Below are 17439 nucleotides of genomic sequence, written 5' to 3'. Positions count from 1 at the left end.
TACAATTATCATTTGGAGTTTGAGGAGTTTTGCTATGTCATGAGCAACTCTTGAAAATTTCTGCAGTTGTATCATGGAGATTATTCTAACTGGTTGTATCACCATCTGGTACGGAAGGGCCACTTCAAAGGATTGGAAAAAGCTGCAAATGCAGCCTGTTCCATCATAGGCCCTAGCCTCCCCACTATCATGGACACCTTCAAAGGGCAATCCCTCAAAGGTGGCATCCATTATTAAGAACCCCCAACATCCAGGACATGCCCTCTTCTCATTGTTTCCATCAAGGAGGATGTATAGGAACCTGAAAGGGCACACTCAGTGTTTCAGGAACAGCTTCTTCCCTTTCACCATCAAATTTCGAAGTGGACAGTGAACCTATGTAGACTAACTCACCATTTTTTTGCTCTTGTTGCACAATTTTTAAAATTTGATCTTTATCTATGTTGTAACTTGTCTCATTATGTATTCATTGTACTGTTACATACCTTGTGGGTATTTTGTGATTATTATGAGCATGATGTAATGGTCTTGTGATGGTGGGGTGATGTAATTTCTCGCCATTGTGAGGTCACGTGATTACCTGTTCTCAACAGATATAGAATGGGAAAGCCTGCTGTGACGCAGCAGTTTTTTTTGTTGAGAAGTCTTTCAATTCGTTAGTTACTCCGTTATGCTGCGTATTTGGTCTCATGACGCAGTTTTGTTTTAAAGTGGAGTTTTACTTTCTACTTTAAGAATCGTCGTGCCGGCAGTTTTGCCAAATCGCTGCCAGTTTTGTTTGATGTATCTTTGATTAATTTTAAAGTCTAAGTATGGGAGAGTGAAGGTGTTACTGAAATATGGGAACCCGAAGGATCGAGTAAAGTTTGGAGGTTTAATACAGGATCGACCTTATTAGATCTTGGTTCAAGGAAGTAGTGACCTGCATCTGAGATAACCCCTGCCTGTAAGAGCAGAAAGGGTTGTGAAGTAGTCATTCGCCAAGGAAAAGGTCCATTTCTTTAAGCCGTTTTTATTTCCTTCATCATGAATCCTTCAGGCAAGGCATATTTTGGCTGGGATCAGCAGTAACATCACATTGTCGAGGAATTTGTTACCTCAGGAAAGTCTCCTAATTGTATAAATCACTTGGACTTTGGTATTTACCATTTTAAGTCTGTGTTCGCATTTACCACTTTAAGAACTGTTGGAGTTGCTGTATAGCAGTTAACTTCTGGTTAAGTTAGTTGTTTGTTTACTTTTTTTTTGGTTGAGCAGAGTTTAATAAATTGTTTATTTGTTTATAACAAAAACCTGACTCAATTCTATATTCATTGTTGCCGGAGACGTATCGTAACACCACAAAACAACAAATGACAATGATATTAAATCTGATTCCCTTAAAATTCTCCTTGAAACTGCAAATGGCTTGTCAGTGTAGTTAGTTGAAGTAAGTATTGAGATTATGTTGGATTTGCTTGGTATAAATGTAAAGGATGTTACAATAAGAAATATATAACCATATAACAATTACAGTATGGAAACAGGGCATCTCGGCCCTTTTAGTCAGTGCCAAACGCTTACACTCACCTAGTCCCACTGGCCCACACTCAGCCCATAACCCTCCATTCCTTTCCTGTCCATATACCTATCCAATTTTACTTTAAATGACAATACCGAACCTGCCTCTACCACTACTACTAGAAGCTCGTTCCACACAGCTACCACTCTCTGAGTAAAGAAATTCCCCCTCGTGTTACCCTTAAACTTTTGCCCCCTAACTCTCAACTCATGTCCTCAATATAATTGCAAAACATCATATGATTAATACATTAATTATTCCCACAGTTTGTAATCACAAATATTTGTATCCTTTATAAAAGATAGGTCTTTCAAAGTCACCAACATAAATCCCATCCACTGGGAACTTTTGATGGTCTTAAAAATTTCTTTTTGTTTCTTTCCACACAAACCAGTTAGATGAAACCAGTTATATACCAGTTAAATAAGTCCCCATATTAAATAACATTAATAACATTTTACAGGATTTTAATAGTTCCATTTAATATCAAAGTGTATGCAATATACAACCTGAAATTCTTACTCTCTGCAGACAGAAAAAAACTCAAAAAAATGAATAACAGAAAAAAACATAAGGATCCCAAAGCTCCCTGCCCCTTCCCCACGCACAAGCAGCTTCAACCCAATTATTGCAACAGAAAGCATCAGCATTCCCACACCCACCATGCAAGCAACAGCAAAGCCCCAAACAGAGGCCATGGTCTACAGTCCATCAACAACTAACTGTTCACTCCAACTTTTCCACATCCCACAGGTGTTCTCTCTTTCTCACTAACAAAAGAGAAATAGATATTACTCCTTCCATAGTGACAGGAGTGACAACAGTCGCTATTTTAATGTTATTGTCGGTCTGTAGTGTTGCTTTTTTTTATTTTGAGTTCCTCGACTCGAGAATCAGCAAATTGATTTACCGAGTGCGGAGCCCTTTGACAGCCACTCTCGCTGTCTTCGATGTTCCACCTGCTGCTAAGCTACAGTACGTGACACCAGCGAGAATTCATGTCCCCAGGGCCGCACAGACCCCAAGGTCACCTGACTTAAGGCCAAACCTGGGAAACTGAAACACAGCTGATTGGTGAGCTCCAAGAACAGAAACATGTCATGCAGAACCACAATTTTTGAGTGCTGCTGTAGGACCCCAGCCACCCTGAAAAGGAAAATGGAGATATTAGAATAGGAAGAATTTAACTCTTTCACTGAGGAGCTGGGAGAAGTCACTCTCTGGTGCTATTTTTAGCTCTGACCACTTTATTGAGGATTGTTCATGTTCTTGCTAGTGATTTCCATAATGCGGTACACAAAGGGCAAAAAAAAACATTTTCTCTGATGGTTTATTACATTTGGATGAAAAGACAAATAAATTCAAAAGATAAATTAGAATTAAAATTTATTCTAGCCATAAACATTTTGTTCTCTAGGCAGTGATCCACCATATCTATTTTTGATAAATGTTCCTCTATCTCCAAAGACCTCTCTCCTTTTCAGGTTCCAAACAAATCTTTCACATCTTCCAGGGTCCCAAACAAATCTTTCGAATGAAGTAACAATTCACCTGCACTTCCTCCACATGGGCAGGTTCGGTGGTCAGGATCAATACCAAATGAAACAATTTCTTCCTGTTTAGATCAGAATAGCCCAATTCATCTGTAATATTGCCACAGAATTGATCAAATTCCTCATTCTCCATAGGCACTCACTACTGGATGTTGCTATGGTTTCAACCTGCATTTCCTTTTTTTGCATGTCACTTTCTTTTGTTTCTCTTAATTGCCTACATGAATCTGTCAGTAGGGTGGCTTCATCAACTGTTATTGCTGTAACACTGCTGCCGGTCCAGTCAGAAGTTTGAAATTATTGATAGTTTAGTGGTTTTCACAATGCTTTGCTGTACCAGTGACTCGGGTTCAATTCCTGCTGCTGTCTGCAAGGAGTTTTTACATTCACTTCCTGACCATGTGGGTTTCCTGCCACTGTCCAAAGATATACCGGTTGGTAGGTTAGTTGATCATTGTAATTGTCCCTTGTTCGGGCTGGGTTAATGGGGGATTGCTGGGCAGCATGGCTCAAAGGATCAGCGGGGCTCTGTGCTGTATCTCAATAAATAAATCCCTTTGTCCTAGTCACCTTACCCATACCCTCTCTAGGTTAGTTAAAACTAACCTATTTTATCTCTTTCCTCATCCTGATTAAAGATTTTCACTCTGAAATGTTAACGCTCTTGTTTATTCCGTAGCAGTCGGTCTGTATTTTTTGAATTGAAGTTTGTAAAGGGGTTATGTAGTAACAACTGTTATGCAAGTTTTTGTAGATTGATTGTTGTAACAAATGTGTAATGTATGTATTTCAATACCCGATAGGTTGCACGCACAATGTCGAGTGAAGAGGACATACTATAGCCACATCTTTGAGGCGGCAGAATTCAAAATTCATTTGCATAAATGGCAGACGAGGAACGAAACAAAACCTCAACTGTGCAGATTGGACATAGCCTTTATCTCTCTGTCATCACAAACCAGAACATGAACTTGCTCATTCGGGGAGTGGTTCTATTTTCCATTGGTGTGTTCTTAGCACTTGTATTGAACTTACTGCAGATTCAAAGAAACGTTACTCTCTTTCCTCCTGATGTGATTGCCAGCATCTTCTCATCAGCGTGGTGGGTTCCACCATGTTGTGGCACAGCATCTGGTAAGTCATCATGGGTTTCTTTGTTTATGAAATACTTGTGTGGTGGTGCAAATAAAGATAATTTGAGCAAATCAGTTTCACTTGGACAAGCTAATTTTCTCTCATTCTTACTGATAAATCTTGTAAGTACAAAATAAACTGTTAATATTAGCTTCCTGATTGAAATTATTCTACTTCTCATTGTATGAGGACAGGATTTTCATACTTGTGTTATTCTAGGGCAGAGGCTGCCAACCTGGGGTCCACGGACCCCTCGGTTAATGCTCGGGCTCCAAAAAAATTGGGAACCCTTACTCTGGGGTGTTGGAGTGGTTTATACCAATGACATAGCTCCATGTGACTGAAAAAATTGAAGTCTCCACTCAATTAATTCATTCCACATGATATCCAGAAGTGGCTGGGAAAATGGATATTGTTAAAGGTGTGACCAGTTAACATCCCTACTATAACAGTGGTTCTAGTTGGTTTGTTCCAGCACGATATGGGCCCTTCTGCCCACTATCAAACTAACCCTTCCCTCCTACACTGCCCATAATCCTCCATTTTCTTTAGATCCATGTGTCTTTTAAATCTCTCAAATGTCTGTAATGTATCCACTGTCACCCTGGCAGTGCATTCCTGGCACCTACTGCGGTGTAGAAACCTACCTCTGACATGTACCCTAAGCTTTCCTCCTCTCAAATGAATGTTCTCTGATATTGGCCATTGCTGGTATCGGCTGTCACTATCTATGCCTCTCATAATATGATACGTCTCTATAAAGTCACCCCTCATTCTGTTTTGCTCCAAAGGAAACAGCATGGATTTGTTCAACCTTTACTCAAAAAAACATGTTCTCTAGTCCTGACAGCATCCTGGTAAATTTCTAAAGCATCTTTAAACTTTCCACATCCTTCCTATAAGGTGACTAAATATGAACATGATACTCCAAGTGTGCTCTAAGCAGAATTTTATGGAGCTACTACATTACCTTGCTGATTAATGAACCCTATACTTTGATTAATGAAGGCCAACACACCAGACACCTTCCTAATTATCCTTTCAACTTGCATAATAACTTTGAAGAATCTATGTATTTGGACGCCGACATTGCTCTGTTCCTCCACACTCCTAAAAACCCTGCCACTAACTTGCACTTTGCTTTTAAGTTCGATCTTCCCAAAACTATCTCTTCAGACTTTTCCAGATTGAATTCCATCTGCTGCCTCTCAGCCCAGCTCTGCATCCTATCTATCCCATTGTAATGCTGTGCTGAAAGCTTCTGCACTAGCCACAGTACCATCAACCTTTGTGCCATCTGCAAACTTGATAACCCTCCCTTTCACTTCCTCATCTGTTATTTATAAAATTCACAAAAAGCAGAACTCCCAGAAAATCCCACCACAATCTGCAGCTGTCATAGTATGTATGATTAGCAGTGCCATTCCAGTGTCTTGTAAATATCTAAATGTCAGAACATCAAGCTCCCAATTCTGTCCTTGTGACAGCTAAGTCTTGGTAATGGCGGTAATGTCATAATTCCGTGTATTGATCCATGCTCTCAGTTCAGAGTTAGCATAAATTTATTATCAATGTATGTTGCTGTGAACTACCGTGAGGTTTGCTTTCTTGCAAGTATTTACAGGAAAATAAAGAAATTCAGTAGAATTTATGAACTATACTTAAAGATTGACAAACAACCTATGTGCAAAAGACAAATTTTGCAAATTAAAACATGAATAAATAACTGAGAACATGAGTTGTGGAATCCTGGAAAGTCATTCTAGGTTCTGGAATCAATTCAAAGTTGTGAGTGGAGTTATCCTTGCCAGTTCAGGAGGCAGATGGGTAATAACTGTTCCATGCAAGTTCGTAGATAACAGCAGGAAGAACCTTTAAATAACAGCATAAAAACAGTTATGTAAAAGTATGGTATTTTTGGGTGCACAAATCAATTCCTTTTTCTTTTTGTTCTAGCTGTGATTGGTTTGCTTTATCCTTGCATTGACAGCCATTTGGGAGAACCACACAAATTCAAGAGAGAATGGTCCAGCGTAATGCGTTGTGTGGCAGTTTTTGTTGGGATAAACCATGCTAGTGCTGTATCCTTTGTTTATCCTTTGATTTAAAAAAAAATATTTTGACTGTATACATGAATCAAATGTAGGAGCTTTATATCATATCACATTGTTTCAGTGATTAATTTTGAACATAGTTGTTCCTACTGTTAAAAGTATCTGCTAAGAAAGTTTATTTGAAGAGGTTTTTATTGGGATTTATTTTACATTTATTTATTAACTTCTTAACATTTTAGATATCTATTTAATCTAAATATTGTTGAATTCTCTGTTTCAAGCCTTAACCTATTTATTATAGAAAGTTGACTTTGCCAACAATATGCAGCTCTCCCTTACATTAGCAGCACTTTCCATTGGATTGTGGTGGACATTTGACAGATCTCGAAGTGGCTTAGGACTTGGAATAGGAATTGCCTTTCTTGCAACACTAGTCACTCAGCTTTTAGTCTACAATGGCGTTTACCAGTAAGTATAAAACAGAAGGTTTACCTATTGAAATGTCTGTGCCAGTATGATTTTTCTGTGGAAGTAAATTGATTTTTTGTCTTTAGCTTTTTGTACAAAACTGAATTGTATGTAGGTGACTTGGATTGTTGCTATACATTTTCTAAAGCAGGATTTACCAACCTGGAGTCCACTGACCCCTTGGTTGATGGTAGAGGTCCTTGGCATAAAAATGGTTGGGAACCTCTGTTCTAAAGGAACCTTTCATTTAAATGTAACACTTAAGCTATTATTTTAATTCTTGGACTCTGGTTAAGAATTAAAATTCTTTAAAATGGGAGTGTTTTCATGGTAGAGGTAAGGCTCATTCTTCAGCAGATAGGTATACAGAGTGTGAGACCTGCTTTACTTTTCAGAATTCTTCACAGAATGATTGAATTTGGAGAAAGAACTTAAATATTTGTTGTGACATTTTTTCTGACCAATAACAATGTGAATTCATAAGTACTTCTAATGTTTATTATGTCCACACTGTTTCATGTGGATGTAAAAGTAGTTGCTGAACCAAACGGTTAGCCAAGAATTTGATTAAAATTTATTTCAAAACTGGCTTTAGGTGAATATTGGATTACAATGTGAAACATATTGCCCTGGAATTTAAGAATTATAATAGAAGGAACACAAAAGTACTTGAGTTTGTGATAAAATAAAATGATCAGAAGTAGGTGCAGGGGCAACAATGTGCAAGTTCCCATGTTGACCCTCAATGGACTCTATGCCTCCATGAGTTACCATTTTGCCACCTATATTTGCAGGAGTTACTTTAGGATTCAAATTTGTGTTGGCTGTTAATCTTTTTTGGTACAGTCTTTATCTCAGAATCAGGTTTAATATCACCAGCATATATTGTTGTCTTGCAGCAGTACAAATGTGTTGCAGCAACAGTACAATGCAGTACATAATAATAGAAAAAACATGAAGACCATAAAATCATAAGACCTAGGAGCAGAATTAGGCATCTGGCCCATCGTGTCTGCTCCGCCATTCAGTCATGGCTGATCCTTTTTTCCCTATCTCCTCCTCAATCCCAGTTCCCGGCCTTTTCCTGGTAACCTTTGATGCCATGTTCAATCAAGAACCTATCAATTCTTGCCTTAAATACCCCCAACAACCTGGCCTCCACAGCTGCATGTAGCAACAAATTCCACAAAGTTATCACCCTTTGGCTAAAGAAATTTCTCTGCATCTCTGTTTCGAAAGGGTGCACCTCTATCCTGAGGCTGTGACCTCCTGTCCTATACTCTTTCACCATGGGAAGCATCCTTTCCACATCTACTCTGTCTAGGCTGTTCAACATTCAAAAGTTTTCAATGAGATCCCCCTCATCCTTCTGAAATCCAGCGAGTATAGACCCAGAACCATCAAATGTTCCTTGTATGATAACCCTTTCATTCCTGGAATCATCCTTGTGAACCTCCTCTGGACCCTCTCCAATGCCAACACATCTTTTCAAAGATGAGGGGCCCAAAACTGTTCACAATACTCAAGGCGAAGCCTCACCAGTGCCTTATAAAGCCTCAGCATCACATCCTTGCTCTTGTATTCTAGACCACTTGAAATGAATGCAAACATGGCATTTGCCTTCCTCATTACCGACTCAGTCTGCAAGTTAACCTGCAGGGTATTCTGAACAAGGACTCCCAAGTCCCTCTGCATCTCAGATTCCTGGATTTTCTCCCTGTTTGGAAAATAGATTGCATATTTATTTCTTCTACCAAAATGCATGACGATGCATTTTCCAAGATTGTATTTCATTTGCAACTTTCTTGCCCATTTTCCTAATCTTTCTAAGTCCTTCTGCATCCTACCTGTTTCCTCAACACTACCTGCCCCTCCACCAATCTTCATATCATCTGCAAGCTTGGCAACAAAGCCATCTATTCCATCTAACTCATTTATATACAGCATAAAAAGAATTGATCCCAACAGCAACCCATGAGGAACACCACCAGCCAACCAGAAAAGGATCCTTTTATTCCCACTCGCTGCCTCCTACCAATCAACTAATGCTCTAACCATGCCAGTAAATTTCCTGTAATACCAAGGGCTCTTAACTTGGTAAGCAGCCTCATGTGTGGCACCTTGTCAAAGGCCTTCTGAAAGTGCAAACATACAACATCCACTACATCCTCTTTATCTATCTTACTTTATCTCAAAGAATTCCAACAGGTTCGACAGGCAGGATTTTCCATAAGACCATAAGGTATAGGAGCAGAAGTAAGCCATTCAGCCCATCGAGTCTGCTCTGCCATTCAATTCTGCTGATCCAATTCTTCCAGTCATGCTCACTCCCAGCCTTCTCACCATACCTTTTGATGCTCTGGCTAATCAAAAATCTAACTATCTGTGCCTTAAATGCACCCAATGACTTGGCCTACACAGCCGCTTGCGGCAACAAGTTCCACAGATCTACCACCCTCTGACTAAAGTAATTTCTCCACATCTCAATCCTGAAGTCGTGCCCTTTTGGCCTAGACTCTCCTACCATGGGAAATAACCTTGCCATATCTAATCTGTTCAAGCCTTTTATCATTTGTAATGTTCCTACGAGATCCCCCTTCATTCTCCTGAACTCCAGGGAATACAGCCCAAGAGCTGCCAGATGTTCCTCATACGGTAACCCTGGAATCATTCTCGTGAATCTTCTCTGAACCCTCTCCAATGTCAGTATATCCTTTCTAAAATAAGGAGCCCAAAACTGCACACGATACTCCAAGTGTGGTCTGATAGGTGCCTTATAGAGCCTCAACATCACATCCCTGCTCTTATATTCTATGCCTCCAGATCTGAATGCTAGCATTGCATTTGCCTTCTTCGTCACTGACTCAACCTGGAGATTAACCTTTAGGGTATCCTGCGCAAGGACTTACAGTCCCTTTGCATCTCTGCATTTTGAATTTTCTTCCCATCTAAATAATAGCCTGCCCGTACATTTCTTCCACCAAAGTGCATGACCATACACTTTCCAACATTGTATTGCACGTCTTTGCCCATTCCCTAAACTATCTAAGTCTCTCTGCAGGTTCTGTTTCCTCAACACTACCCGCTCCTCCACCTATCTTTGTATCATCAGCAAATTTAGCCACAAGTCCATTAATCCCATAGTCCAATCACTGACATACATCGTAAAAAGCAGTGGTCCCACCACCGACCTCTGTGGAACTCCACTGGTAACCGGCAGCAAGCCAGAATAGGATCTCTTTATTCCCACTCACTTTTTTCTGCCGATCAGCCAATGCTCCACCCATGCTAGTAACTCCCCTGTAACTCCATGGGCTCTTGACTTATGAAACAGCCTTGTGTGGCATCTTGCCAAAGGACTTCTGAAAATCCAAGTACACCACATCTATTGCATCTCCTTTGTCTACCCTGCTTGTAATATCCTCAAAAAATTGCAGTAGGTTAGTCAGGCGGGATTTTCCTTTCAGGAAACCATGCTGGCTTTGGCCTATCTTGTCATATGCCTCCAGATATTCCGTAATCTTGTCCCTAACAATCAATTCCATCACCTTCCCAACTACTGATGTCAGGCTGATCGGTCTATAGTGTCCCTTCTACTGCCTCCCGCCCTTCTTAAATAGTGGAGTAACATTTGCAATTTTCCAGTCATCCAGTACAATGCAGGAATCTATTGATTCATGAAAGATCATTGTTAATGCCTCTGCAGTCTCTCCAGCCACTTCCTTCAGAACCTGAGGGTGAATTCCATCAGGTCCAGGAGATTTATCCACCTTCAGACCATTAAGCTTCCAGAGCACCTTCTCAGTCTTAATTTTCACTGCATGTATTTCACTTCCCTGACACTCTTGAATATCTGGTATACTGCAGACGTCTTCCACTGTGAAGATTGATGCAAATACGCATTCAGTTCCTCTGCCGTCTGTGTCTCTGCAGTATCTCCAGCGTCTATTTTCTATTCAAGTCAAGTCAAGTTGCTTTTATTGTCATTTTGACCATAACTACTGGTACAGTACACAGTAAAAACGAGAAAGTTTTTCAGGACCATGGTGCTACATGAACAATACTAAAACTACGCTGAACTACGTAAACCAACATAAGAACTACACTAGACTGCAGACCTACCCAGGACTGCATAAAGTACACAGAACAGTGCAGGCATTACAACAAATAATAAACAAGACAATAGGCACAGCAGAGGGCAGTAGGTTGGTAGTCCGATGGCTTGGGGGGAAGATCTGTTACATAAATAATCAGCTGAATGGCGGTGTTCGGGATTCTGTCCGTTTCTGTACTCACGCTGAGTATATCGTTGCCACAGATGTAGTCCAATTTAATGTCTATTGGAGAGCAGAATGGACGGGAGAGCCGGCCGGCTAGGACTTGCTTTTTTCCTGGTACAGACTCCTGCCCGCTTGCCTCGCTTCCGTTTCCTCGCACACCGCTTACGCTGTTCCCACCTCCAGCCACTGGCATCAGGCGACTCTGAGGACTGCAGTTCCGATTCCCTCAGCAAGCAAACATTAGAGAGCAAAATGGACAGGAGGGCTGGCCGGCTATGGCTTTTTTCTTGGCATGGACTTCTGCCCGCTTGCCTCGCTTCTGCTTCCTCGCACACCGCTTACGCTGTCCCCACCTCCAGCCACCGCAGCAGGCGACTCCAAGGACTGCAGGCCTGATTCCGTCAGCAAGCCGAGGTCGCGCAATCTGACCAGCAGATTTTCATGAAGGTTTGTTTTTGTGCAATCTCTGTGTTGTAGCAGTAACTGATGATGGTAGTTAGTCGCTCTGTTATCCATTGCCCTAAACTCTAATTGTGCCTTAAAATTAAATTTAATTAAAAAACTACATTAAAGTAGCATCAGAACCGAAAGGCCGCTGCTGCTGTGTGCCGCGTCACCTACAGGAATTCCTATATTGGTCCTATATCTACCCTCAACTCTCTTTTACTCTTTATATACTTAAAAAAAAACTATTAGTATCTTCTTTGATATTAGTCGCCAGCTTCCTTTCCTAATTCATCTTTTCCTTCCTAATGACCTTCTTAGTTACCTTCTGCAAGATTTTAAAAGCTTCTCAATCCTCCTATCTTCCCACTAGCTTTGGCTTCCTTGTGTACCCTCTCTTTTGCTTTTACCTTGGCTCTAACTTTACTTGTCAGCCACGGTGGTGTCCTTCTTCCATTTGAAAATTTCTTCTTATTTGGAATATATCTGTCTTGCACTTCCCTCATTTTTTGCAGAAACTCCAGCCATTGCTGCTCTGCTGTCCTTCCTGCTAATGTCCTTTTCTAATCAACCTTGTCCAGTTCCCCTCTCATGCCATTGTAATTTCTTTTATTCCACTGAAATACCAACACATTGGAATTTAGTTTCTCCTTCTCAAATTTCAAAGTGAACTCGATCATATTGTAATCACTGTTCCCTAAGGGTTCCTTAATCTCTTTTATCACCTCCAGATCATTGTACAACACCTAATCCAGCACAGCCGATCCCCCAGTGGGCTCAACAACAAGCTGTTCTAAAAAGCCATCCCTTAAACATTCTAAAAATTCTCTCTCTTGAGGTACAGTACTGGCCTGGTTTTCCCAATCCCCAACGATTGCCATGACATTGACTTCTGACATGCCTATTCTTATCTCCTGCTGTAATTTGTAATCTCCATCCTGGCTACTCTTTGGAGGCCTGTATACAACTGCCATTAGGGTCCTTTTACCCTTGCTATTTCTTAACTCATCCCATAGAGATTCTATACCTTCTGATCCGATGTTCGGAGTTGTCCTCCTAGTCTGACTAGTAGCCAAGGCTGATGAGCCCAGACTGGACACTTGGTCGCACGAAGACATTGCAAACTCAGTAAGAACGGGTGCCATGTGAAGGCGTTGTTGTGGACACAGTAGTTAGGAGAGGCCATATGCAAGTGACCTCCTGCATAACAAGCCAAGCAGTGGTCCTGCGGTGATCACTACACCTGGAAAGGAAAGGCTGTGGGAGACATTTCACCTTCCTTAAATGAGCAGATTGTCCAGCCCAGGACTCACCCGTCATATATAATGTGTGTGTCTGTGTGTGTGTGTTCATGGGTTCAGCGTCCTTTCAGAAATCGGATGGCAGAGTGGAAGAAGCTGTTCTTGAATCATTGAGTGTGCCTTCAGGTTTCTATACCTTCTTTCTGATGGTTGCAATAAGAACAAGGCAGGTCTTGGATGATGGGGTACTTAATGATAGATGCCTCCTTTTTGAGGCATCACTCCTTGAAGATGTCCTGGATGCTGGGGAGCTAAATGATTTTACAACTTTCTGCACCTTAATTTGATCCTGTGCAGTAGCACCTCCCCCCCAAAAAAAAAACAGCAGTTTGAATGTTCTTGAGAGTACATCTGTAGAAATTTGTGAGTGTCGTTGGTGACATACCAAATCTCCTCAAACCCCAAATGAAATATAGTTGCTGTCTTGCCTTCTTCATGGCTGCATCAGTATGTTGGGCCCAGGGTAAACATTGTCACCCAGGAATTTGAAATTGTTCACTCTTTCCACTTCTGATTCCTCCGAGGACTGGTGTGTGTTCCCTCATCTTACTCTTTCTGAAGTCCATAGTCAGCTCTTTGGTTTTACTGACATCTTTTGCTTCTCTTTATTAGTGACATGTAGAATATACTAATCAGTGTAATGTTCCCTCTACCCTGTCTTAACTCTTACCCAATAACTTTTGCTTTTGACTCCTCTTACCAACAGTGCTACCTTGCTGACAGTCTTCCCTTCTCTGTCCTTATTGAAATTGAGGAATACTTCATGCCTCATCCCACCACTTTCTGCACACATTTCTATTTTGAACACTAATCCATATTTTTGCATAATTAAGCACTCAGTGGCCACTTTATTAAGTACTCTTGTGCACCTCAATAATGCAAATATCTAATCAGCCATTCATATGGCAACAACTTACTGCATAAGATCATGCAGACATGGTCAAGAGGTTCAGTTGTTCAGACTAAAAATCAGAATGGGGAAGAAATGTGATATAAATGACTGAGATGATTGTTGTTTCCGGACAGTGGTTTAAGTATGTCAGAAACAGCTGATCTCCTGGGATTTTCACACACAACAGACTCTAGAGTTTACAGAGAATGGTGCAAAAAATAAATCCAGTGAACAACAGTTCTGTGGAGGAAAACACTTTATTAATGAGAGAGGTTAGAGCTGAATGGCCAGACTGGTTCAAGCTGGCAGTAGACAACAGTAGCTTAAATAGCCATGGGTTACAACAATGTGCAGAAAAGTATCTCTGAATGCACAACATGTCAAACCTTGGAGTGGGTAGGCTATACAGCAGCGGAAGACCATAAAAATACTTAGTGGCCACTTCATTAGCGAAAGGAGGTATTAATAAAGTACCCATTGAGAGTATATTCCTGAAAGCTCACTAACCTTATTTTCCACAGTCCACTTATTTGCTACAATCTGCGACAACTCTTTGAGGAAGTAACAGGGTGGATAAACAAAGGAAAGCCAGTGGATGTTGTTTATTTGGATTTTCAGAAGGCCTTTAACAAAATGCCATGTGCTCTAATAACTGCTGTTACAGGAAAGGAGCTCACATGGGTAGAATATTGGGTACCTGGCAGAGGCCTTTTCTGGTTGGCTGCTGGTGACTGTGGTATTCCCTAGGAGTACTGTTAGTGTTGAGTTTGCTTCTTTTCAGTTATATGTTGATGATCTGGATAATGGAATTGATGGTTTTGTGACTGTCTTTGCAGGTATAAAGATAAGTGGATGGGCAGGTCGTGTTGATGAAGCAGGTGGTCTCAGAAGGACTTGGATGGTTTGGGCAAATGGGCAAATAAGTGACAGATGGAATACAGAATAGGGAAGTGTGTGGTCATGCATTTTGGTGACGCAGACATGGAGAAACTAGTTCCAATGAATCCCTAGGTAAGCGGAACAATGAGACCGGATTTCAAAGTCCAGTGTTTTGAGTCCTGCCATGAGTGAGTCCAAATTTTCCAGGTCTGATGTTCAGTGATTATCCTAGGGTCAATGATTAATCTTGAGGCCCGAGAGTGAATCGGAAGTTCAGATTTGAGGCCTATTGGCTAGCGGTGAGTTTGTGAATCTCCGAGAGTCTGCAGGGGAGGTTGAAGCCTGTTGTCTGCAGGCCCAGGTCAGTGTCCACTGGAAGCTGGAGTTGTGTTCTGTGGTGTTCTACAGAACATGATTGGCATGCTGTGTTGGCACCGGAATGTGTGACACTTGTGGGCTGCTCCCACCATACCCTTGGGTGTGTTGGTTGTTTACACAAATGGCACACTTCACTGTATATTTTGATGTACATGTGACAAATAAACTTGAATCTTGGTAGAAGGGATAAAGGTGTAGGTACTTAATGATAGATGCCTCCTTTTTGAGGCATCACTCCTTGAAGATGTCCTGGATGCTGGGGAGCTAAATGATTTTACAACTTTCTGCACCTTAATTTGATCCTGTGCAGTAGCACCTCCCCAAAAAAAAACAGCAGTTTGAATGTTCTTGAGAGTACATCAGTAGAAATTTGTGAGTGGCGTTGGTGACATACCATGTTAATTCCATGCTATAGAATGGTGTACGGTGAAGTAAGAGGGTGTTAGGATCCCTCGTTAGTCAGAATCAGGTTTAATATCACCTGCATAGGTTATGAAATTAGTTGTTTTTGCAGCAGCAAAAAAAGTAGAGGTTCATGTGTTCAATGTCCATTCAGAAATCTGATAACAAAAGGGAGGAAGCTGTTCCTGAATCACTGTGCTCCTGTGCCTCCTTTCTAATGGTAGCAATGAGAAAAGAGCATGTCATGGGTGATGGGGGTTCTTAATGATGGACTTCTTTTTAAGCATTCGCTCTTTGATGTCCTGAATGCTGTGGAGGCTAGTGCCCATGATGGAGCTGATAGTGTCTGCTATCTTGTGTGAGTTTCCAAGCAATGAGACTTGAAGTATTAAAGGTTACTCATCGGAATGTAGGCAGAGTTGGGCAGGGGGTATTACGGGTGGCTTGGATGGATCTTGGAAAGGTTCTGTTAGTAACTCAGTATTGCTTAGGGTTAGTTTGTCCACCTCAGGCCAATGCACTTTACCTAGGAATTTTGTACGATTTCTATATTTTTCCCTCATTCCTCATTGATATAGAATACAGGAATAACAACAGAAAAATACCTATCAATCAAAAAGGTATTCAAATGTTTAACACAAATTTATCATTAACATGCAAACAAGTAATTTGCATTGGGTAAATGCCTGACTGTTTGAATTGAATTAAGTCAGAGATTCCCCTGCAAACCAAATGGTAATTACAAATCATCTTTTTGAAACAGCATACAAAAGAACAGATCACAAAAAAGTTAGCAATCTAAGTAGTTAACCTAATTATTAATAATCCCTAATGTTCATGCTAAAGTAAAGCCAGAGTTTAGTACCCCAGTATTATTTTACAAGTTCAGCTTTCTTTTTAAATCTTTGATTTGTGTATCTCCATCTATATCAGTGTCTAGCATCAACAACTTGTTATGACATTCTGACATTTATGGATGTCCTGATACTTTGTCAATTGCAATAACCTGGCATAACAGAATGTACAAGTAGGTTCTTTTGAAAATATTGAGTGTTAATTATGTGCTGCAGCACAAGGAACCTTGGCAGAGGGATTCTTTATGCTTAAAGCATTGCTGTTGCACTGGTCTCACTTGTATTCTTTAATATGCAACATAGACTTTATAAGATAACATGTTTGATCTAAACTAATCTGGTAGCCTTTCTGCATCAGTCAAACTTTGTTCATGATTTTGCTGTAACAGACAGCTTATGCCCAAATACAAATTGAATGTTTGGCTTCCTGTCTGTTCCTCCCTTTGTATAGCAGTACCCTTTAGAGACCATTTAAAATACATTCTAATCATATTTAATTATTCAAATTTATGTTTCTGATTTTAGTTTTACTACTAAATTGTGGGGAAGACAAATACAGAGTGACTAATACAAATGTAAACAGGCAATGGTCCCACTAAGTTTGCACCAAATCCTAAGCACCCATTTTACCAGTAACCTGTTTTATTCTTGAAATGTTCGTCATTTTCCAATAGTGGCAATTTAGAGTTCAGTGGTTCAATGGTTCCATTCATTATCAGAGAATGTATACAGTATGCAACCTGAAACCCTTGGTCTTCACAGATGTCCACGACACACAAGAACCCCAAAAAAATGAATGACAGAAAAATGTTAGACTCCCCAAAACCCCCTCTCCCTCAGCAAGCATCAACTTCCCCCTCCGCCTACCCATTTCAGCAAAAAAGTGTCAGCACCTACCACCCAGCAAGCAACTGCAAAGCCCCAAGAGAGACTATGCTCTTCAGTTAACAAAAGCTAGTGTGCACTGCACAATTTGACATGCTGCAAGCGCTCTCTCTCTAACAAGGGTCAAACAGATGTCACCCGTTTTACAGCAAAAAAGGAGACTAATAGTCACTGTTAACGATGATACAGTTTGTGCATCACTTTTTATTCTGAGATTCCCCAACTGGAGAATCAGCAGCAAACTCCCGCCACCATCGAGAGAAAGAGAGGAAGCAATTGCTCCCATAGAGACCTCTGCGGCATCTGCTGCTGTGAAATCCCGCGACAACTCAGTTGGTGGCACCAGCCTGTAAT

General features: G+C 40.8%; 1 protein-coding gene across 2 annotated transcripts in view; it reads left to right on the top strand.

The window, feature by feature from the left end:
- insig2 (insulin induced gene 2) overlaps nucleotides 1-17439 on the top strand; it is a 35813-nt gene that overhangs the window by 8053 nt on the left and 10321 nt on the right. For both annotated transcript variants that reach the window (XM_073047575.1, XM_073047576.1), the window contains exons 2-4: nucleotides 3918-4248; nucleotides 6205-6329; nucleotides 6604-6770. In XM_073047575.1, coding sequence (XP_072903676.1) covers nucleotides 3999-4248; nucleotides 6205-6329; nucleotides 6604-6770 — 542 coding nt within the window. In that variant the 5' untranslated portion in view covers nucleotides 3918-3998. The remainder of the gene's footprint in view (nucleotides 1-3917; nucleotides 4249-6204; nucleotides 6330-6603; nucleotides 6771-17439) is intronic.

Source organism: Hemitrygon akajei, chromosome 5 (genome assembly GCF_048418815.1).
Source record: "Hemitrygon akajei chromosome 5, sHemAka1.3, whole genome shotgun sequence".
Classification (NCBI taxonomy): domain Eukaryota; kingdom Metazoa; phylum Chordata; class Chondrichthyes; order Myliobatiformes; family Dasyatidae; genus Hemitrygon; species Hemitrygon akajei.
The sequence above is the reverse complement of the archived record's forward strand: the minus strand, read 5'-3'. Positions and strand labels throughout refer to the sequence as shown.